The 20,291-nt window shown below is 48.4% G+C and overlaps 2 protein-coding genes across 2 annotated transcripts in view; one reads left to right on the top strand and one right to left on the bottom strand.

The window, feature by feature from the left end:
- Positions 1-427: 427 nt before the first annotated feature.
- Positions 428-16,082, bottom strand: LOC119163392 (uncharacterized). Its single transcript, XM_037415379.2, has 4 exons — positions 15,750-16,082; positions 13,689-13,872; positions 3,427-3,581; positions 428-879 (listed from the first exon to the last, which is right to left on the bottom strand). Exons 1-4 carry the CDS (start codon positions 15,945-15,947, stop codon positions 601-603), a joined length of 816 nt encoding a protein of 271 aa, XP_037271276.2. The 5' UTR covers positions 15,948-16,082; the 3' UTR covers positions 428-600.
- A 1,060-nt stretch (positions 16,083-17,142) lies between these two features.
- Positions 17,143-20,291, top strand: part of MAN1 (LEM domain-containing inner nuclear membrane protein MAN1) — a 39,119-nt gene continuing 35,970 nt past the window's right edge. Inside the window, exon 1 of the mRNA XM_037415378.2 lies at positions 17,143-17,954. Coding sequence (XP_037271275.2) covers positions 17,387-17,954 — 568 coding nt within the window. The 5' untranslated portion in view covers positions 17,143-17,386. The remainder of the gene's footprint in view (positions 17,955-20,291) is intronic.

Here is a 20,291-nt window from a genome sequence, read left to right as displayed (position 1 = left end):
TACAGGAAACACAAACACAGAAAGTCTCCGAAGTAAGCCACCTGCAACATAGAATTTACTAAAATGAAGCGGACTCTGGCACTGTGACTGTTCAGACACGGGTTTCCCTAGTCTCCGTACTTGTGGGCCTCGAATTGCACTTGTGACTTCGTTTATTGCCGTGTTTCAGTTTTGTTTTAAAGAAAAGAGCAAAACCTTTCGAACTTTATGACCCGATTTGAAATGGTAAGCTTAAAAGATGAAGGAGGTGAAGTGCAACTACAGCTCAACATTTGCTGATTGTCGTGTTGCAGCAAAACAGCTTCAAACCACACGAACCGTAATGAAGCGAGAAGGACGAAGATTAGACAAATCCGTGTGCTACCCATCATTCCCATGTTCGCTGAAGTGCCGAGCATTGCAACTCCCATAGACACTAACACCAGAGTTTCCTCTAGTGTGTTTATAGGAAACTCTATGACCTGCAAAGACCACAACGACTAAAGTCTGTTTGAGAGGCGGGAAAAGTGGACGAGGACACTTTTGGTGGCTGTATTCATCAGGATGCTAGTTTTCACAACCAGCCCTCAATGTACTATGTGACTCTTGCGACAGACGATGTCATTCAATTGCAACTCGTGTGTAGGTGGGAAAAAATGGTGCCAGTCGGCTGTTGCCGGGGGGAGCCACGTACGACCCTTCTTGGCGGCGCACCACGTAGCTGTTTTCGGGCACGGCATAGATGACATCGGCCTCTGGAAGAGTGACCACCGTGAGCTTCTCGCCAGTGCCAGGTGCCTCCTGGACATGGCTGCGTGCCTCAGGCAGCTGCACTGGTCCAGCTGCACTGCTGGGGGCAGCTGCGGTCGTAGGAGCACTGCTAGCCTGGTTTTGTGGCACCTGAAATTAGAGCAGGGTAACGTGGCAAGCTTAAGGTGAATGGTTCTTATCTCTTAAGGTTAACATGTAACCTTAAAAGATAAGAGATCAGAGGGAACCAGGGTTAAGGATATCATAGTCAAAATCAAGAATAAGAAACCGACATGGGCTGGGAAGTAGTGCGTAGGCAGGATAATTGCTTGTCATTAAGGGTAACTGACTGGATTCCCAAAGAAGGCAAACGCACAAGGGGAAGACAGTAAGTTAGGCGGGCTGATGAGAATAAAAAGTTTGCAGGTACAGTCTAGCCCGCCTATAACGAACCTGAGTGTGACGCGACATCCGTTCGCTGTATCCGAAGTTCGTAGTGTATGAAAAGCACAGGTTTGAAAAGAGTTGCAAGTGAGAACACACACTCCCCCCCCCCCCCCAAAAAGTCTGTGATGCAGGTGTTTCGAAGAGCCAAAGATATAAGAATGGTCTCGAGTTTAAAGCCACGGCGCGCTCTTCGCCGAAGTCCGTGGCATTTACAAGCTGCCTGAGTCTATTAATGTAGCCAATCGCTACAAGCATGCTTGTTTTGTCGTCCTACAAGTTTCGTCGTCCTTGCTATCCTATTCCTCCAAATCGCTATTGCCGTGCACTCCATTCACAATGCCCTAATTCGTGCACGGTTCCACAGCGTTGGCATCATTATCGGCTGTAATTAAATCATCGCAACAGATGTCCCACACGCCCTCCTATGTCGGAGTCGAGGACGTGCTGCCACAAATCGACACCGGATTAGTCCTGTTCGGAAGCTTCAGGCTCGGCATCGGGTCCGACGTCGACGAAGTCAGCCTCGCAAAAACAGCTTTGCACACATGTAGCCATCACCGCCACCCAAAAAGCCCTTGCAACCTCCGCAGCCGAGTACAGGGCCACCTGAAGTGGCAAGTTGGCTGCCGGGCGGTCAACAGATATGAGCAGGCGCTCCACAACGCAGAACCTATAATAAGCCTTGAATGTGCGAATTACACCCAAGCCAAGCGATCACATTTTCGACGTTTCGTTGAGCCGCAGAAAAAAGTGCAGCAGGCTTCTCGTACGTCATCCTAACCACACATGCACACCAACAACGAGCAAGACGTGCATGCACGACATAGAATCCAGCACGCGTGGAACTGCTCTGAGGAGCATACAGCGAGAAGGCGACCTTGAAAACCAAGACACGCGAAAAGCAGGCAGCTCGGGTAGCTTGATTGCAAGGCCAACGAAACACACAACTCGCACGTGGAGAAACTTGAGAGAGCGGTCTGCGCGCACAGAGGTCAGAGAATTGCATTGTAGTGCCAGCGAACTTGGTGCAGCCCCGCTGACTTTAATAATTCGTGATTTGTTCCGTGTGAAAGCTGTTTTTATGCTTATGAACGCGTGCGGAGGGCATGCTCAGCCATGTGTGAACGAGAACAAGTCTTAAACACAAAATGAATCGGGAATTGTTGAAGTCGGTAGGTAGCGCAAGCGCGTGCACTGAAGCGATATGACATTGATCCAAACAAGACACAGACACCGAAAGTCTGGTACATTCAATGGCCGACAGTGCTGGAAAATGGTCTGGTTACTCCAGGCCGGCGAGTGGAACAAGACTGAGGGGAGAGTACTTGGCCGACCGGTCTTGGAAAGATCAGTGGCAGTGTGAAAACACTGGCATCGTCTGATGATGTTGGGTGCTCAGAGTAGCCGGGGGGCAAAGGACGAAGGGGGTGCGTAACAGAAAACGGTTGGTGTTGCGGAGGTTGACAAGGTTGGTATTTAACAATAAGAATCTATGGGCACATTGCCGATGGCTTATAGGTATGGTATGGTATGAAGAACTTTATTATGGCTTATCGGTGGTCGAAAGTGGTTTCCTGGGAAGTCGCCGGAGCACCGACTTTATTCGTTGTAACCGATCGGCGACGCTCAGAAACGTTCATTGTAAGTGCGTTTTTGTGCCATTGAAATAATGTACATTTCCACGGTCACGCACATATCGTTCGTTTCAAATGGGGCCGTTATATGTGGGCTCATCTGTATAACGTGGCAGCAGAAAGCACAAGGCCTGGTTGATTGCCAGATCACGGGAGAGGCCTCTGCCGTGCAGTAGGCATAGTCAGGCTGATGATGAACGCGGCAAGCAAGTTCAATGAGCATTCGAAACTGTTCTGACTCTCATTCAATGTGACTGACAGTGGAGATAGATAAGAGAGATAAAACTGTGCTTTTCTGTAGTTCATGTTTCTTTGACTCTGTTGCAGCAAACACATTTTCTTGTCATAGGCCTTTTCGAAATGGTGAAGCTAAATGTCCTGCAGTGCAGTTAGCCCAACTGATGGCAGCTCGTCCCCTATTACAAACAGCGTGTCCAAGTGTGAATTTGATTACACTATGCCGCAAAATGTATGGATTCGGCTCTCTTCACAAAAGCACACTAAAGAGACAAGCCTCAGTTTGCAGCAAAACATGTGCCGCCATTAGTTGGGTGAATGTGCAGCGCACTGGTGGGAAACGCACTTGAGGATTATGAAAGAGGTCTATTGCACCCACCTGCTTGGTAGCAACATCCCTGTGGAACGTGTCAAATGTGACAAGGCCGGCACCGTTACGGCACAGGTCGGGCACTGCCACGCCCGCACAGACACCTCCCAAAACATGGCATGTGTAAGTCAGAACCACCTTGGACAGGATAACTGCAAAGAGGGCTGCCAAGACAAAGCCAAGCTTTCTTAGAATGAAATCCACATAAGCGAATAAATGATCTCTAGAACAGAAGCAAGCATAAACAACACTGTGAAATGCAACAGAAAACACGACCTGTGTCCTATTGCGGAAGCTTTGCCATCTCAAACGCTCCTTGTAGTGAAGGAAATGAGAACACAGTGCTGGTTCAAATGTAAAATACACAAACTAGAAGTTTTGTTTAGTGAGCATACCTTATTTTCCTGCATATATACTGCCACTGCACATTCGGCCTCAATGCGATCACTGACCAAAATACTCCTACGCCCATACCGAAACTTTGGCGGCAAAAACTATGGGTGGTACCATTACCCCGCATCATAAAACCCGAGCTACATCCCGGTCGGGGACTAGCACGTTCCACGCGCTTCAGGCGCGACACTCTGATCGCTCTAGCGTTTTCACGTAATCGTCTCGGCCCATCCCCTTCGGGTCACTTCACAGCCGCCGTGATCACGGAGAGAAAACACGTCGATGGACTCTCCTTTAGAGCCAACACTGTGACGCAAGCTGAGGAGGTTGCCATTGCTTTGGCCGCCTCGCATCCCACTTCACTCACCATCCTGATGGACTTGCGCCTGGCCTGTTCCCAATACCTTCAGGGTTCCATCGCGCCGCTGGCAGCTCACCTACTTTGGGCAGCCTCTTGGTGCTTTAACCCTCACTCCATTCGTACAGTATGAACCCCAGGCCACTCGAGCCCGCCCGGCAACGAGGCGGCGAATGCCACTGCCCACGCTTCTTTCATCCGGGCCGTTGCCCCTCCATGTCCAGAGTCAGAATCTGGCAATATGAACCTGACACACTTTCGCGAAATTCTTGCTTATTACCAGGCTTCGCACCACCTCTACCCAGACCCCGCATACGGACTGGAGAAAGCAAACGAGCGAATGCTACGCCGGCTTTGCACAAACACCTATCTCAGTCCGGCGGTCGCCAGGCATTTTTTGCCTGTAGTGCCTGCTCGACCTGCCAGGTCCTGGCCAACACCTACCATGTAGTCGCTTCGTGCCCCACCAACCCCTTCATTTTTCACCCCCTTTTCCCATCCCAAGTAGAGAGGCTTGGGAGGAGTACCTGCTCGGCTGCTAGACCTTAGATGCTCAACGCTCCTTGGTGAGGCACGCTCGAGCAGCGGCTAACTATGATTGGCATCCCGGAATAAGGTATTGCCACTCAAAACATGCAATGTGCCGCAACTCTCTGCTACATTTTCTGTAATAAAATGTTTTCCACCACCAGTACCACTGCACATAAGTTTCAGCTTCATAAAACAGAAAAAAAAAAACACTAATTGTTGTGAAGTTACCTTCCTTGCGTTATCATAAGGCAGCGCCACAAAGCATAGCCACCGAAATTCACATATGATTCACACCTTGACTTTGGCTCCGCATTTTCTGTACATTTCATGCGAGTTATAAGCGATAAATAAGGCATACTCATGAATGTCAAGCTGAGCAGTGCTTTACAACATAAATGGGAATACTTTCCTAGTACTTGTTTTCAAACGTAGGCTGACATTTCACCATAACCTGCTGAAAAGCATTGCCAATATAGGTAGCATAAGCCCGGTATTTTTCTTGCTAATTAAGCGAAAAAATTGCAGAGCACTTTTTAAGTAACTAGCATTAACCATTCTTCAGGTGCCATGGTCGTTTACCTGTCAGCACGCACATTTTTCTTTTACCAAAAGTATGGGCCAATCCCGAAGGGGCTGTTTTGAAAGGTTGCCCTGTGGATATATATATATATATATTGTTACGGGGATTACAAATACACGGAAGATAGAAAGGAGTGTATTTGCAATATTTACAGCTAGGTGTGACACCTCAGGGTTGCTAGGATCTCGCGTGCCGAATCCGCTTCTTCTTCAACGATGCGTCTACGACGAGGCGGAGCCATGCCCACTGCCTCGTAATATCACCCTCGGCGGACGAAGTGCTGTCACGGTGCCGCTAAGTCAATCACGACTGGCAGTGTAGTAGCGTTTTAGTCGCAACACATGGACAACATCAGTAGGTGTTGTGGCAGAAGATGAAAGTGGTTCAACGGGAGTGATGAGGTAGTCGACGTTAGTGACCTTGCGGAGAACTTTGTAGGGCCCGGTGTATCGTGGAAAAAGCTTCTCGCACAAGCCTTCACGTCGATGCGGCGTCCAAAGTAGGACGAGAGAGTCAGCAGGGTAGTCAACGTCGCGGTGCCAGTCACCGTAGCGGACTTTTTGTGAGGCCTGAGAAGCAGTGAGCCTAGTGTGCGCGATTTGGCGAGCAACGCGGGCTCGAGAAGCAACGTCCTGAGCATACACCGTTGGTTCGGTAGTATCAGAAGGAAGGAGTGTGTCGAATGGCAAGGCAGGGTTGCGGCCGTACAGAAGAAAGAACGGAGAATAGCTGGCGGTGTCATGCCTTGATGAATTGTACGCAAACGTAACGTAGGGGAGCATTGCGTCCCAGTCACGGTGATCAGCAGAGACGTACATGGACAACATGTCTGTAAGAGTTCGGTTGTGGCGCTCTGTGAGACCGTTGGTCTGGGGATGGTAGGCAGTGGTAAGGTGATGTTCGGTAGAGCAGCTACGGAGGATTTCGTCCGTAACTTTTGCGAGGAAGCAGCGGCCACGATCCGTCAGAAGCTGGCGCGGAGCCCCATGCCGCAGAATGACGTCATTCAGTAGAAAGTCTGCAACGTCTGTAGCGCAGCTACTTGGCAAGGCACGAGTTATAGTATACCTGGTCGCATAGTCTGATGCGACAGCGATCCATTTGTTGCCTGACATGGACGTTGGGAAAGGTCCGAGCAAGTCGATTGATTGATTAGTATGGTTTAACGTCCCAAAACCACCATATGATTATGAGAGACGCCGTAGTGGAGGGCTCCGGAAATTTCGACCACCTGGGGTTCTTTAACGTGCACCCAAATCTGAGCACACGGGCCTACGACATTTCCGCCTCCATTGGAAATGCAGCCGCCGCAGCTGGGATTTGAACCCGCGACCTTAGCCACTAGACCACTGCGGCGGGGCTCCGAGCAAGTCGAGGCCGACGCGGAAGAATGGTTCCGGGGGAATGTCGATAGGTTGGAGCAGGCCAGCCGTACGGAGAGTAGGACGTTTGCGACCCTGGCAGCACTCGCAAGCAGCGACATAGCGTAAGTGATGTCACTTAGGCAGTGAGTAATGACGAATGGTCCTGAGTACTTAGAAAGAAACTTCTGGCAAAGTCCCTTCTTTCGAACGGGCGTCCACAGCCAGACCAAATCACCTGTAGCGAAAGTCAGGGGCGGGTGTTGTGCGTTGTAACGGCCTTTCGCGCAAGCGTGGGCGGAAAGAGTTCGGAGCCGAGCAAGTCGACGAGCTTCTTCGGCGCGACACAAAGTCTGCGCGACACCGGCGTTTTCGTTCGACGAAAAAGGAAGTATGGTGTCAAGGAAACTTGGGGACGACGAGCATAGAGAAGAAAGAAAGGCGTATAACCTGTGACTTCGTGTTTCGCGGTATTAAAGGCGTATGTAACAAAAGGTAATACGGCATCCCAGTTCTTGTGATCCGCTGCGACGTACATCGAAAGCATGTTGATGATGGTACGATTGGTGCGCTCAGTGAGGCCGTTGGTCTGAGGGTGGTATGGCGTGGAATGGCGATACTGACAGCCACAAAGCCGTAGCAACTCTTCAAAAACGTCAGCGGTAAACTGCCGGCCGCGATCACTTATCACCACACGAGGGGCCCCGTGACGGTGTATGATCGAGTGCAGAAGAAACCATGACACATCAGATGATGTGGCTGAAGCAACCGCCATCGTTTCAGTATACCGCGTGAGGGAATCTACGCACACAATAATCCAGCGGCAGCCGGTGGTAGAATTGGGGAAAGGGCCCTCTAAATCTATGCCAACTTTTTCGAATGGTGATGTCGGTGGCTTAACCGGCTGCAGTGGGCCGGCCAATGGTGGGGTAGGTTGTTTGTGGCGTTGGCAGACATCACGATTTGCGACGTAGTGCTTGGTGGTCTTCCAGAGTCGAGGCCAGTAAAAACGTTGTCGGATACAGTGAAGCGTTTGGGCAAATCCAAGGTGCCCAAACGTGATGTCATCGTGCATGGCTTGGAATACCGCAAGACGCAGGCATTCTGGCACGACGAGGAGTAGTGTGGAACCATGGCTGGAGTAATTCTTGCGATATAGTAGGGCGTCATGAATCATGCGTTTAGAGCTACAAGCCACATCAATCATTGGTTTCAGCGAAGGGTCACGCTGTTGCTCGTGACGGAAGACGTCTAAATTTGGGCAGTTGGATGAGATTGCGGCCAGGTAGTTGTCGAAATCATCATCCACAGCCGGAGATGGAAGACGAGATAAGCAGTCGGCATCTGCGTGACATCGACCGCTCTTGTAGGTCACAGAAAAGTTATATTCTTGAAGCCGTAAGGCCCAACGAGCCAACCGACCAGTTGGGTCGCGTAGTCCGACGAGCCAACAAAGAGAATGATGATCTGTGACAATCTTGAACTGCCGGCCGTACAAATAAGGTCTGAACCTTTGGACGGCGAAAACAACTGCAAGACATTACAGTTCGGTGACCGTACAATTCCTCTCCGCCTTAGTCAAAGCACGACTTGCATAGGCCACGACGTGCTGGCAGCTGTCGTGATACTGAACTAGCACGACACCAACACCGATACCACTACCATCTGTATGCAGTTCCGTGAGTGCTTCCGTGTCAAAATGGCACAAGTGAGGCCCGGAAGTAAGCAAATACTTCAGCTGCTCGAAAGCAGCCTCACACTCAACGGTCCATCGGAATGGGGCGTTTTTGCGGAACAACTCTGTCAGGGGATGAGCAAGCTGGGCGATGTCTTTGATAAACCGACAAAAATAAGAACACAGTCCCACAAAGCTACGGAGATCCTTCACAGACGTTGGTTGCTTGAAGTCTCGGACAGCACTGATTTTTTGCGGGGCTGGCCGTATACCGTCCCTGTCGACTAGATATCCAAGCACAAGGGCTTGACGCTCCCCAAAATGACACTTCTTTGCGTTTAAAACGAGACCAGCTTGTTTGACGCAATCTAGAACAACGCTAAGCCGATGGTTGTGCTCGTGGAATGTCTAGCCAAAAATAATTACATCATCGAGATAACACATACATATCTCCCATTTGAGACCGCGAAGGATGAAGTCCTTGAATCGCTCGAAGGTAGCTGGGGCATTGCAAAAGCCAAACGGCATAATGTTGAATTCAAATAACCCATCAGGCGTGACAAAAGCAGTCTTCTCTTTGTCAGACGGATGCATTGGTATTTGCCAGTATCCAGACCTTAGGTCGACGGACGAAAAGTATGCGGCCGAGTGCAGACAATTAACAGCATCGTCGATGCGTGGTAGCGGACACACGTCTTTCTTTGTGACGGCGTTGAGACGGCGGTAGTCTACACAAAATCGCCAAGAGTTGTCTTTCTTTTTTACCAATATAACAGGAGCTGCCCAGGGACTGCTTGACTCTTGAATAACGCCTTTCTGCAGCATGTCGTTGACCTGATTGGCGATCACTTGCCTCTCTGACGGGGATACGCGATAGGGTTTCTGGCGTATCGGTGTAGCATCTCCCGTGTTGATGCGGTGGTGCATACGGGATTCGGGCAACATGGAACAACGCTTGTTTTGAGCGAAATCAAAGACTCCCGCGTAGCGTGTAAGCACCTTCTCGAGGACATTCTGCTCGGAAGAAGGCAACGACTTATTAATGATACGTTTCGTCTCGCTGAGTAGTTGGGCGCAGTCTGACTGATGGCTGGAGACTCTGAGACCATTCTGACGTCAATTGTGGCCTGCTCCTCGAACGTTCCCAGTTTGAATCCGGCTGGTAGAACAACAGGCTCTGAGGCTGCGTTGAGCGCCCACAAGCAAGCATGTCCGTCGATGGCTGTAAGGACAGACCGTGGGACCAGCACATTCTTCTTGATGGCGTTTGCATGATCAGGCTCCACAAGTCTAGTGCAGGGTCCTGAGCGGACATGAGAAGAGCATACGGGTACAAACACTGCTGTCTGACCAGGGATCGTCACATCTTCAGACAACGAAAGCGCATCGATGGGCAGAGTCGGAAAATCGTCAACTACTGCAGCGGGCAACGTACTTTGTAGAAGAATCTCTCCAGTTCCACAGTCAAGCGTAGCGTCGCATTCATGAAGGAGGTCTATCCCTAAAATGACGTCATGAGTTGCGCGAGCCAGTACAGTGAATTCAACTCGGAAATTTTGTCCACCAATCGCGAGTACAACTGAACAAATACCAACAGGGTATAACGCTTCGCCTCCAACTCCACGAAAAGTTTCCTTACGATTCCACGCGAACATAACTTTGTGACCCAAGAAACGATGTTTGCAACAAAGACTCATAACCGAAACAGCAGCACCAGTGTCTACAAGAGCAAGAGTATCTACACCGTCTATACACACACGCACTTTGTTCATCAACATCACAGCAGAAGGAGTAATTGGCGAAACTGACCGTCCCGCGACCGCACCTCCATCGGTTGCACCAGTTAGTTTTCCAGCTGATGCGGGGAAGGTGACCGACGACGCGGAGACGGCGACCGGCGGGACAGTGTCAGAGGCGGCGTCAGGCTTCGCTCGGAGGCGGGGGACTCGCTGCGAAATTCGTTAGGCCATTGCTGTCGGGGACAGTGGTTGGCCAGGTGAGAGGTCCAGGTTTCGTGCATACGAGGCGGGTACGTCGAAAAAACGTGGCGGCACAGGCGTTTCGTACATACGAGCCGGATTCGTCGAAAAACGTGGCGGCGCAGGCTGCTGTCTGGGACAAAAAGCAAAATATGCCCTGGGAGATCGCATGTGTAGCAAACAAGGACTTGTCGGCTAACATTAGCAGGAGCAGAGGTGGCAGAAGGGTCCTGCGGAGACAGGTCGTGCTCCGCAAGAACATTTTGTGATGGCGCATAGTAATCTTCTGGTAGAGGCCTGGTTGACGAGGGTCGGAGGTCCGCAGCGGCACGTCGAAATGATGACATCCGGTGGTGGCCGTGACCCGTCGGGGAAAACGGAAACCGCGAGGTAAAATCTGCAGTTTCTGTGCGTGGTCGGTTTTCGACATGGCGCTCTCGCATCCAGTAGGGAGGTGGTTCGGGGCACGCGGCGAACGAGCATTGGTGGTGAACGTCACCTGCTTGAAGTCGTACGAGCTCTTCTCGAACTACCCGACGTACGAGGAAGGGAATGTCTTCGCAGGTGGCGACGTCCATACTTGCAACAGTGGGAACATTGTCCAAGCGCCCAAACTTTGGTAAAATTCTCCGGGTCTTCAACGCCTTAAATGCGCGACACTGCTGCCTGAAAATAGAAGGAGTGTTCAAGTTTTCTTTCGTTACCGAAAAATTGTACACGTCCTCGGCGAAGCCTTTTAACAAATGACCGACTTTGTCTTCGTCAGACATATTTGCGTTGACAATCCCGCAAAGCTTCAATATTTCTTCAATGTAGGTTGTGCACGTTTCGCCGGGCAACTGAGCCCTACGTGACAGTGTTTGCTCAGCTTTCTTCTTCATAGAACTCGTGTCCCAAAAGCAGGCCTTCAGTTCCTTAACAAATATATCCCAAGTGGGGAGGACATGTTCATGGTTCTCAAATCAAAGCAAGGCTGTCCCGGTAAGGAAGAATACTACGTTCACGAGCTTCGCCGGTACGCCCCATTCATAGTAGCGGCTCACTCTGTCGAAGTCTTTTAGCCAAGCGTCCACGTCTTCGTCAGTTTTACCTGAGAATATTCGTGGCTCAGGTACCCAGTAGTCCGGTTGTCGAGGTTGACAGCCACCTTGTGCCGTGTCGGTGGCACTGGTGGATGCAGCAGCGTAGTACGTCAATGGCATTGCTGTGTCGTCATTCATGCTGATGTTGTCTGGGGGTAGGCCAGCTAAGCGTCTGCTTCTTCGAAGAACTTCTGCTGCGGGGTCCAGGATGGAAAGTCACCCCAGCACCGCTCCACCAAAGCTGTTACGGATGTGATGGGTTTATATTTACACTGAAAAATGTCAGCGCTCTACCGTCACTGCCGAATCACCATCGCTCGAGAGTGTCCGATCTCTTCTTCCTCCTCGCTCTTTCAGTCCGCGTTACAATATATATATAATATATATGCCTGCATGTGCAATCTCTTCGAGACGTTTCTTGCTGTTATTTAGTAACAAAAATACAGTCCTCAAGTTTTTTTTGATGAATGTTAGAATATAATAAAACATGTTATACCGGTTCCTCCAACACAGAAGCTCAACAAGTTTATGCGTAGCACGACAAAAGCCTGCAGTTAGAGATAAGCGCACATTGTTTGCACAAAATGGCATATAATACGGATCTTAGAGGTCACAGCCTTTTCGTGAGTTAACAACTAAGTGGAATAGTGCAGTGGAAGTGAGGAACGTATTTCTCGCTGCATGTAGCACTAATTTATGACATCCCCTCCCCCCTTCCTACTGCAAGGAGTCCCTCACATCTTCAACCGGTCCACAAGGGGTCCCAAAGATCTGTGGCTGAGAACCACTTGCACAGTGTATTTGGGGGTAAGTGCAAAGGAGAAGCACAGCTGCAGCATATGTGTCATGAGACATACAATGCACAATGCATTCTATAGAAGGTGGCAATGTGGTATGTCTTTACATCACGTCCGCATCAACACAAACCATGAGATCTTCGTACCGCACTTGTCGCTGTTACAGTGATGGAAGTGAGATCTTGATTTTTGGAGCAGATTCCGAAGCAGAAAAAAGGTGCTTTGGAGTAGCCATAAGTGTTTATGGAGCAGAAAAATATGCTACTAGCTTGGAGCGACTATTGATGTTTTCGGAATAGATGGCAAAATATTCCAGACGCCTCCTGGAGTTTGAAGCGTCACCCAAGCTTTTTATAAATATGAATACTAATCAAACATATTGCACATACAATAATCACTTGAAATAGTGTGAAACAAATAATTAAGCAGATGGATGGTCAATGAACACTAAATAAGATGAGCGACCTATATTTGAAATGCCAATAGTTGTGATAGATATCATACACAAGTGGTAAAGGTGAACAACAAATTACAAAACCAGCCATAGCCACATGTAACTATTGCTGAAGCAGCATGTGAAAATTGGTACGGGTATTGTATGTTATTTTCATTTCACCAACACAGGCAGCCTTAAAAACTTCAAAATTAAAATAAGCTAAATGAGCTTAAGAATGATAATAAAGTGGTAAATGTAATCAGTCACACATCACAGTAGCAGTTAGTAATCATTATGATTTTGAAGTAATTTCACACATATTTAAAAAAATAGCCTGATATATATATATATATATATATATATATATATATAGTCTCGTACTGGCAGACTTGGCGCCTTAGGTTGTACACGAGGGACTATATGTCAGCTGCCAGCTCGTAATAAGTTCACGTGCTACGTGACGCCACACAGGCTCATAAAGTGTGTGCTACACATGCCGCCATGGCAGCTGAGGGCGCTGACTGACACTCCCACGTTTAAATTCACATATAGACCAGATAAAGTGGCTGGGAGAATAGCCGCCGTGGTAGCTCAGTGGCAGAGCATCGAACGCGTTATTCGATGGTCGCAGGTTCGGTTCCTGCCCACGGCAAGTTATCTTTTCACCCACTTTTCTTTCTTCACATTTACATAACAATTCGGTCTAATAACTTGCCCTATACTTTCCTTGGAGTTATTGTCTGTTAAATCTCATTTTTTGTGTCAGAAACATGAAAAAATAAGCCCTAAAACATACGCTTCTTTAAATATAGATATCCAGAATGTTACAGCCAGTTTTTATTTTCGTTTAGGCTTGGTCGATGGTCATGCGATTGAAGTTCACTGTTTTCAGTTTCCCAGCTCTATTTTGCAGCAGGTTTGGAGCAGCACAGAACACCATTTCTTTTTTGGAGCAGCACTTCCATCACTGCTGTTTTCCATAGTTGCTTCTCTGATGCCTATCGATCAGTAAAGGAAGTGGATATGTCCAGTAAAGGAAGTGGCAAATGTGGGCTCCGAGACAAGAAAGTAAGACATACCTGTAGTCCTGTCGCCGGTGTAAGTGGCCAGGCACGTCACGACATTGAAGCTGACAACTGCCACAAGAAAGGACAGCAGAACGTGCACTGCAACTAGGACTCGGTTTGGGTGTCCCTGCGTTCTAACTCGACGCGGTGAGTACGCTGCCAGGGCAAAGGCACCAGACACAACGCATACGACACCCTGCAAAAATTGACACATTTCAAGCACTGCTCAATAACAGCCCAGTTGGATGGCAGTATTTCAACCACTTTTCAATGAAAGTCCCATTGAATGACAGTAATGTAAATGGCATAGAGTACTACCACGAAACTTTACGAATGTATTTTTGGAACCAAGCTGTTGAAGCAAAGCTTAAAGGGACACTGAAAGCAAATATTAAGTCGTCATTGAATGCTGAAATAGCATCCCAGAAACCTCAGTGTTACTTTTGTGTCAAGGGAACGTATATTTTGAAATAAAATTACATTTCAAAGGCCCGCACGGCGTTAGTGCACTTCTAATTACTCGCTTGAAAGGGCCTTTCGATGCGGCATTTGCCTTGCCTAGCGTTGCCCACCTTTATTGCACAGCTGCCGACAGCAGAGCAAATGTAGCCGGAGACACAGCAGCTACCACACCCATCGAAGCTTGTCCGGCATGCTGCGATGGAGGTCGGCGGCAAACCTGACAAGACAGTGGCTCGCAACGCTGGTCACAGGCATGGCACTCAGCCATTATGAGAGTAGAGATTTGTTTTGCAGCACCCAGTAGAAAGTCACATTGGTTTACTTGGTGGAGCTCAAGTGGCATACGCTGTTTGAGTGTCTGGCAACACACACATTCACACAGCATTAAGGACTTTTAACTTGTATGCATACTTTCTAACGTTACCGTGTTATTAGAATAACGTTCACCGTGTTACTGAAATGCATGTTTTTGAAAATATTTAGTAATGCTTTAGCACCCCATGCGTAAACATTTACATAAATCTATAAACATATAACTTTACGTTTGTGCAAACCACTAAATTGTGATAACTGTATCTAAATAATATTTTATTTAGACAAAACTGAATCACTGCAGTGGAAAAATCATATTGCCTTTTAGTTTGTACAGTATATTGGTATATGCAAAGGGTTGTAGGAATGCAGGGTTACCGTATGAGGGTGTCAACATCTTGTGATGCTTTGTGCATTCACAGTCATGCATACCTTTGTATGCACCTAGCGTCTTGGTAGCAAAGTTGTAACGGGCTTGACTGCTCTCTCAAGTGTTTTCTTAATGTGCGTAAACGACATTCTACGTTAAAATAAAGGTGGGCTCACTTTTAAATCACGATATCAGTGAAAGTTTTAACGAAATACCTGCTGTAACAGTGATATTGTTAGTTCTAGCCACTCCAACCAAATCAAGTTGCACCATTGGTCTTTGTGGTGTTTGAATTATTTGAAACCTAAAATAAATGCTATTTGATGAGGTACTATTCGATTCGAATTCACAACACGAATATTCGTGCACCCCCAAGATTATATTATTTTTAAATGCTGACTCAAGTCACTGGGGGACATGGAACAATCTGATGGCTATCTTTTTATGGACAGTTTACTTTATATATAGCATCCTCTCATTTTCATTATTGGGCATGTATCTAAACATCGCGCTCACTTCGTGATACCCCATTGTGCGTACTGACATTTTATCAAACTTGTGAAACATGGATGGCACAAATAACTCCCAGCTATGTGTCAGTGTGTAATGAAACTTCGTCGTTTGATAGCACACTACCACGATACGAGAACTAAAGCCACGGTGCCGGAAATCGCGACATGCCGAATACAGCCCTAGCAACAGTACGCGATCGCCGACGGTGTTTCTGGCCATGTTTCGCGCATTCACGACGAAACGCTGTGCACGATGACTCCCACGCTGGCGGAGAAAGTCTTCGAGCTGGGCCTCGAGCCGATTGTACGGCGCTCACTGGCGCTTTCCGCGCACAGCTTGCCCCTGAACACGCGCGCGCGTGCGAAAGTGGCTGCACGATCGAAAACCGCGGACAACAAAAGGAGCGCGCGACTTGCCTGCAAGAAGGAGGCACCCGTGCGATCTTTGCACTTGTGGTCTAGCGTGAAGACAACGTCCGCGGCACCGACGGCCAGGAGGCCCAATCCGATGATGAGCTGGATGATGGCCAGCACGAAGCAGGCCACCCATCTCCGCGGCAGTCGTCCACTCTTGGTGGTTTCGTGCTGTCCTTTGGCTTTTTCGCGGGACGCCATCTTCGTCGCGGCCGCCGAACTGGGCGTGGGTCCACCTCACTCCGGTCCTGTTGCTCCTCTGGCATCTTTATTTTGGCAACTTTCACTCTTCTCGGGGGACCGTCTACAAATATAGCAGCGTCTTCCCAGCTTCCAACTCGGCGCGCGCTCACTGCAAAGAAAGACTCCAAAGCTAAATAGTTGTACCAACTCCTTTCAATGTGTTGCCATATAACAAAACCAAAACAAGTTTTACCAGATGTACGCGCCATCTATAAACTAAATAAACAGTTACGTATCTTCACTAACGTTAGCATACTGAGGAAAAGTTAACTCTAGGACGAGCGAGAGGGTAACCTGTAAGTTCTCAGCATAAATAGTTTTTTAGTTATGCCGAAAGAGTTTCGCGACTGAAAGTATGTTAGATATTAGCGTCTCCTGTTGAAGTGGCTTCGTCGCACAACCTTGCAGGGATTCAGGGAGCGCGAAGAGCTCAAAATTCCTGCAAACTTTAAGCGCCCCGTGATTTCGGGCAGGCTGCCACTCCATTTCTTAGGAGCGCGATGATTTGCGAGCTGTTTAAACAGCTCGTTGACGTGCGCCAGACCTCTTTCATCGCGCGCATGTTCGGTATAAACGAGGCGTTGGGTAAACAAACAGTAGTGAAGGTACGATCGCTCAGCCTGTTGTGTTTTGAGCCCGTGGAATGCGTAAATGACTCATGTATTGTGCGCGCATGCCACAAACAATTAAGATATTCAAAAATGCTAACACAGCGACGACCAATTCGTTTGGTCATTTCGTTACAAAGCGAAATGGCCAAAAATGGTCATTTTGTTACGAAACGGCTAATCGCAGTCGTAGGTGAAAAGCAAAAAAGAAAATGAACCGTTCTCCGCGAAAGAAGTTGAATGAAGCCAAATTGCGCATCTTGTAGATTGCGAGTGAACCCATATAACAACTTTACATTTAATACTGTATCGTGGTTAACTGTGGTGCAGTGTACTAGTGATAGTAGTGTACTGTGGGCTCGTTTTATCTGAAAGCAGACCGGCTCGATCAATGTGATCATTGTCTCGACTGTCCGTAGCGTGATTCGCTTGTGCAATGTTGGCAACCCGAGCGAAGACAAAAGTCAATAAAAACAAGCCATAGACGGGTAGTAGACGTTGGCCGTCTCCTTTTTCCGCTGTTGTTTACCGGACGTGCATTTCTACAGATAAGCGCTGTACTGCCTCTCTGTATTCGCGTGCAGGAGACTCGGTTTAACCGAAAGAAAAAAAACAAAAGCAAAGAAAGGCGAAATCTGCATTCATCGATGGCAGAGTGGCGTCAGGGCTGGCGGCTAAGCTGACGCCCACGCAAGAGCGGCGGTGTTGCGCGCCATGACGAACGCGTGCTGTTTCTGACCGTTCCATTGGAGGCCCGGCGGCGTCAAGCGGGCGCGCGCGACGAAGATCATGGCGTACTATCGTCGCTCCCAGCAAGATCTGGACGACCAATATCTGCGCGAAAAGTTGAGCGGATTCGGCGAAAAGGTCGGCCCCATCACAGACACTACGCGCCCTTTGTACCAGCGACGGCTGTCACACCTTCAGCAGAACGGCACCAAGAGCAGCCCCACCGCGCGGAGGAGTGGCAGTCCCTCGTCGTCAACGTACCGAAATTTGGCCACGCTAAGCTCCGACGACAGCGACTACGACTCCGCCGCCGGTCAACGGAGCGCGCGCCGCAGGTCCGCGGTGCCGGCGCGCAAAAAGACACCGACGGCCCCCGATAAGACGTCGCGGCGTTCGCTACCCGCTACGCCGCTCGAGCGGCCCAGCTTGCGTAGTCGCACTGTGCACACTACTCGCGCTGATGACTTCTCGGACACGGACAGTGAGCATGCGCTGCCCTCGGCGCCGCACTACCAGCTGCCGCAACAGTCGTCGCCGCTTTATTCTAGAACGACGCATTACCAGCTGCCCCAGGCGCCGCCGTCGTACAACAGCAGCAGCACCAGCCTTCTGGTACACAAATCTGACGGTGAGGGCTGCTCGGTGGTTTCGCAGTGCGAAGCGGCCCGTAAACGAAGCTGTGCTTAGCGTTGCATTACCGTTGCATTACTGTGTGCGTGTTCATTGCAGGGAAAAGCGACCTGGTTTGATGCAGTACCTGCACAGACCGCTGGTTAGCGCAGCTGAAGTTATAACATTGCAAAATAGTGCGCTTATTGCATGCGTGTTTCATGAAAAGATTTTGAACGGGCACACGCGTAATTATGCAAATTGAATACACAGATGTTATTGAGTAGCTCGCTTACGTTTGCTGGATATGCCTACCTATTTCTATTCAGGCTGCATTTTAGGAGAACTTAGTAAAACTTGTTTTTGAATCACTTACAATGAAATTAACCCTATTGGATGCCACCTATGAACAAATGTCTCTAAATGTGTGAAAACGATACGCTGTCCTAACACCACTTATGAAGACCTGTTTGTAAATATGTCAAATCGATACAACATAGTTTTAAGGCACCCGTTATTCTATTGTAACAAAAATAGGGTCATAGTGTGTTAATTTATGTGTGTTATAGGAACTAATCCTAATTAAGTTTTAATGAAACATCTCTCAATCCTGAAGTCACTGATGCTCTGTTTTGCATAAATAGGCTAATGAGATCTCGGGCTCATAATATAGGGCAAGTTTATTTTTGGTTATGTCCATTTTGAGCAAAGCAAATTTATACTTTTCACATAGCTCGCATGAAGTGACACATTCAGCATGGTAGTGCCTTCAGCAATGTTATATGCAACATTGAACTTCACAATAAAGTTGAAGAAAGAGAAATTCATTATGCAGAAGGCTTAAACCATTCAACGCTATATATCTCGTGCTTTTTAGCCCCTAGTTGATATAACTATCTAGAACAAGTGGTGTATGCAGTTGTGTACGAAGTGTGTCAAAGGGTTTAAACCTGACTTGTCGAAATTGCAAGCTTAAGAGCACAGAAGCTTGGGCACGTTTGTAAGATGTCATTGAACAACTTCACAGTGCTGAAAAGGAGGACAGATGAAAAAGAGTAGACATAACAAGCTTCAGTTGTGTCCACTCTCTTTCATCTGTTCATGTTTTCGACACTGTTAAGTTGTTCCTTTAAATTCAGTGTCGGTGGCATAAACGCACGATGCACATACAGCTGTGCCATACAGTGTGCAGCAGTTGTATAGAAAATGAGTGGAATGTTCGTCCTGAGTGAGAGGGCCACTACTGTATGGCGTGGCTGTCATATGCTGAAAGCACAGACAACATGCCCATTTGAATACTTTTACAAGCATGGTTGGTAATGCTAATAGCGCTCCCTGTGCATATGATTTAGCATGCAGGCTTGCCTCGAAGTGCCTCAAAAACATTCTTTGAGATAAATCAAAACTAAATAGTGGTTTGTTCTCCACAGATCAGTGATAGCCGTTGGCTGTGCCATTAGATGCAATGTAGTAGCTTTCAGTTTGTTTACTCTTAGGTTTGCACATCACGTGCTAGTTGTTGCTTTGTAGTTTTGCATTTTGTTATTAGTGAGAATGAACATTTTAGCTAAAAATGGCAAACTATTCTTAGAATCTGTGGGGTCTCGAAGTGGAGAATGCCATGCTCTTGGAGTGAACGGACACAGTTGACACGGTCGAAACAAACCAAAACAACATACATTTATTTAACTACTTTGAGAACGACGATATCTTCAGCCGAATTATTATAATATCATTTGTGATCCACACGTTAAACAACCTTACACAATGTTCGACAACACTCAAAAACATAATGGGCACAAGGCGGTTTCCCCAACGCCTGTCTTACCACGAGGGCCCACCGCAGATGACCCGCGGTGTCGTCTGCAGCAGATCCGCCGCTAGAGCCAACCACTCGCGCCTAACGCCACGCGCAAAAGAAGGCAGCTTATCTCCCTCGCACCGCCACCAAGGCTTCCCGCCAGGCGTCACCGCCGGCGCTACCGATCTAATCATGATGATGATGGTGGTGGCGATAACAAATGCTCGCAAGCACAACGCCACCTACCGCTCGGTAGTTGTGAACTCGAAATGCGGCTTATGCACGGAACACGTGCGCCACGAGGCTCAAACAACTTTAAAGAGATGATAGCACCTCCACATCCCCCAACCTTAATTTAAACCATATCCCGAAAAAAAAAAGCATGAAAGAAATCAGCTACACAAGCTGTAACAAAAGATGACAACACACGTCCCTAAATGTTGTCCGTGTACTACGACACCGCCGCCGGTCGGCAGTGCTGCACTGTCCGGCTCGAGTACCTCACCTCAGTAATGGTCCCACAACAGCAACGTTGCCGTCGGTGTAAGGAACCGA

The sequence above is a fragment of the Rhipicephalus microplus genome, chromosome 9, assembly GCF_043290135.1.
Source record: "Rhipicephalus microplus isolate Deutch F79 chromosome 9, USDA_Rmic, whole genome shotgun sequence".
Taxonomy (NCBI): Eukaryota; Metazoa; Arthropoda; class Arachnida; order Ixodida; family Ixodidae; genus Rhipicephalus; species Rhipicephalus microplus.
The sequence above is the reverse complement of the archived record's forward strand: the minus strand, read 5'-3'. Positions and strand labels throughout refer to the sequence as shown.

Excerpts from the sequence above, each read along its gene's own strand:
- LOC119163392 (XM_037415379.2), bottom strand. The coding sequence starts at position 15,947 with ATGGCGTCCCGCGAAAAAGCCAAAGGACAGCACGAAACCACCAAGAGT. Across the intron at positions 3,582-13,688 it reads CACCGGCGACAGGACTACAG|CCCTCTTTGCAGTTATCCTG; the intron begins GTATGTCTTACT and ends TTGTCTTGGCAG. Across the intron at positions 880-3,426 it reads GGGATGTTGCTACCAAGCAG|GTGCCACAAAACCAGGCTAG; the intron begins GTGGGTGCAATA and ends CTCTAATTTCAG.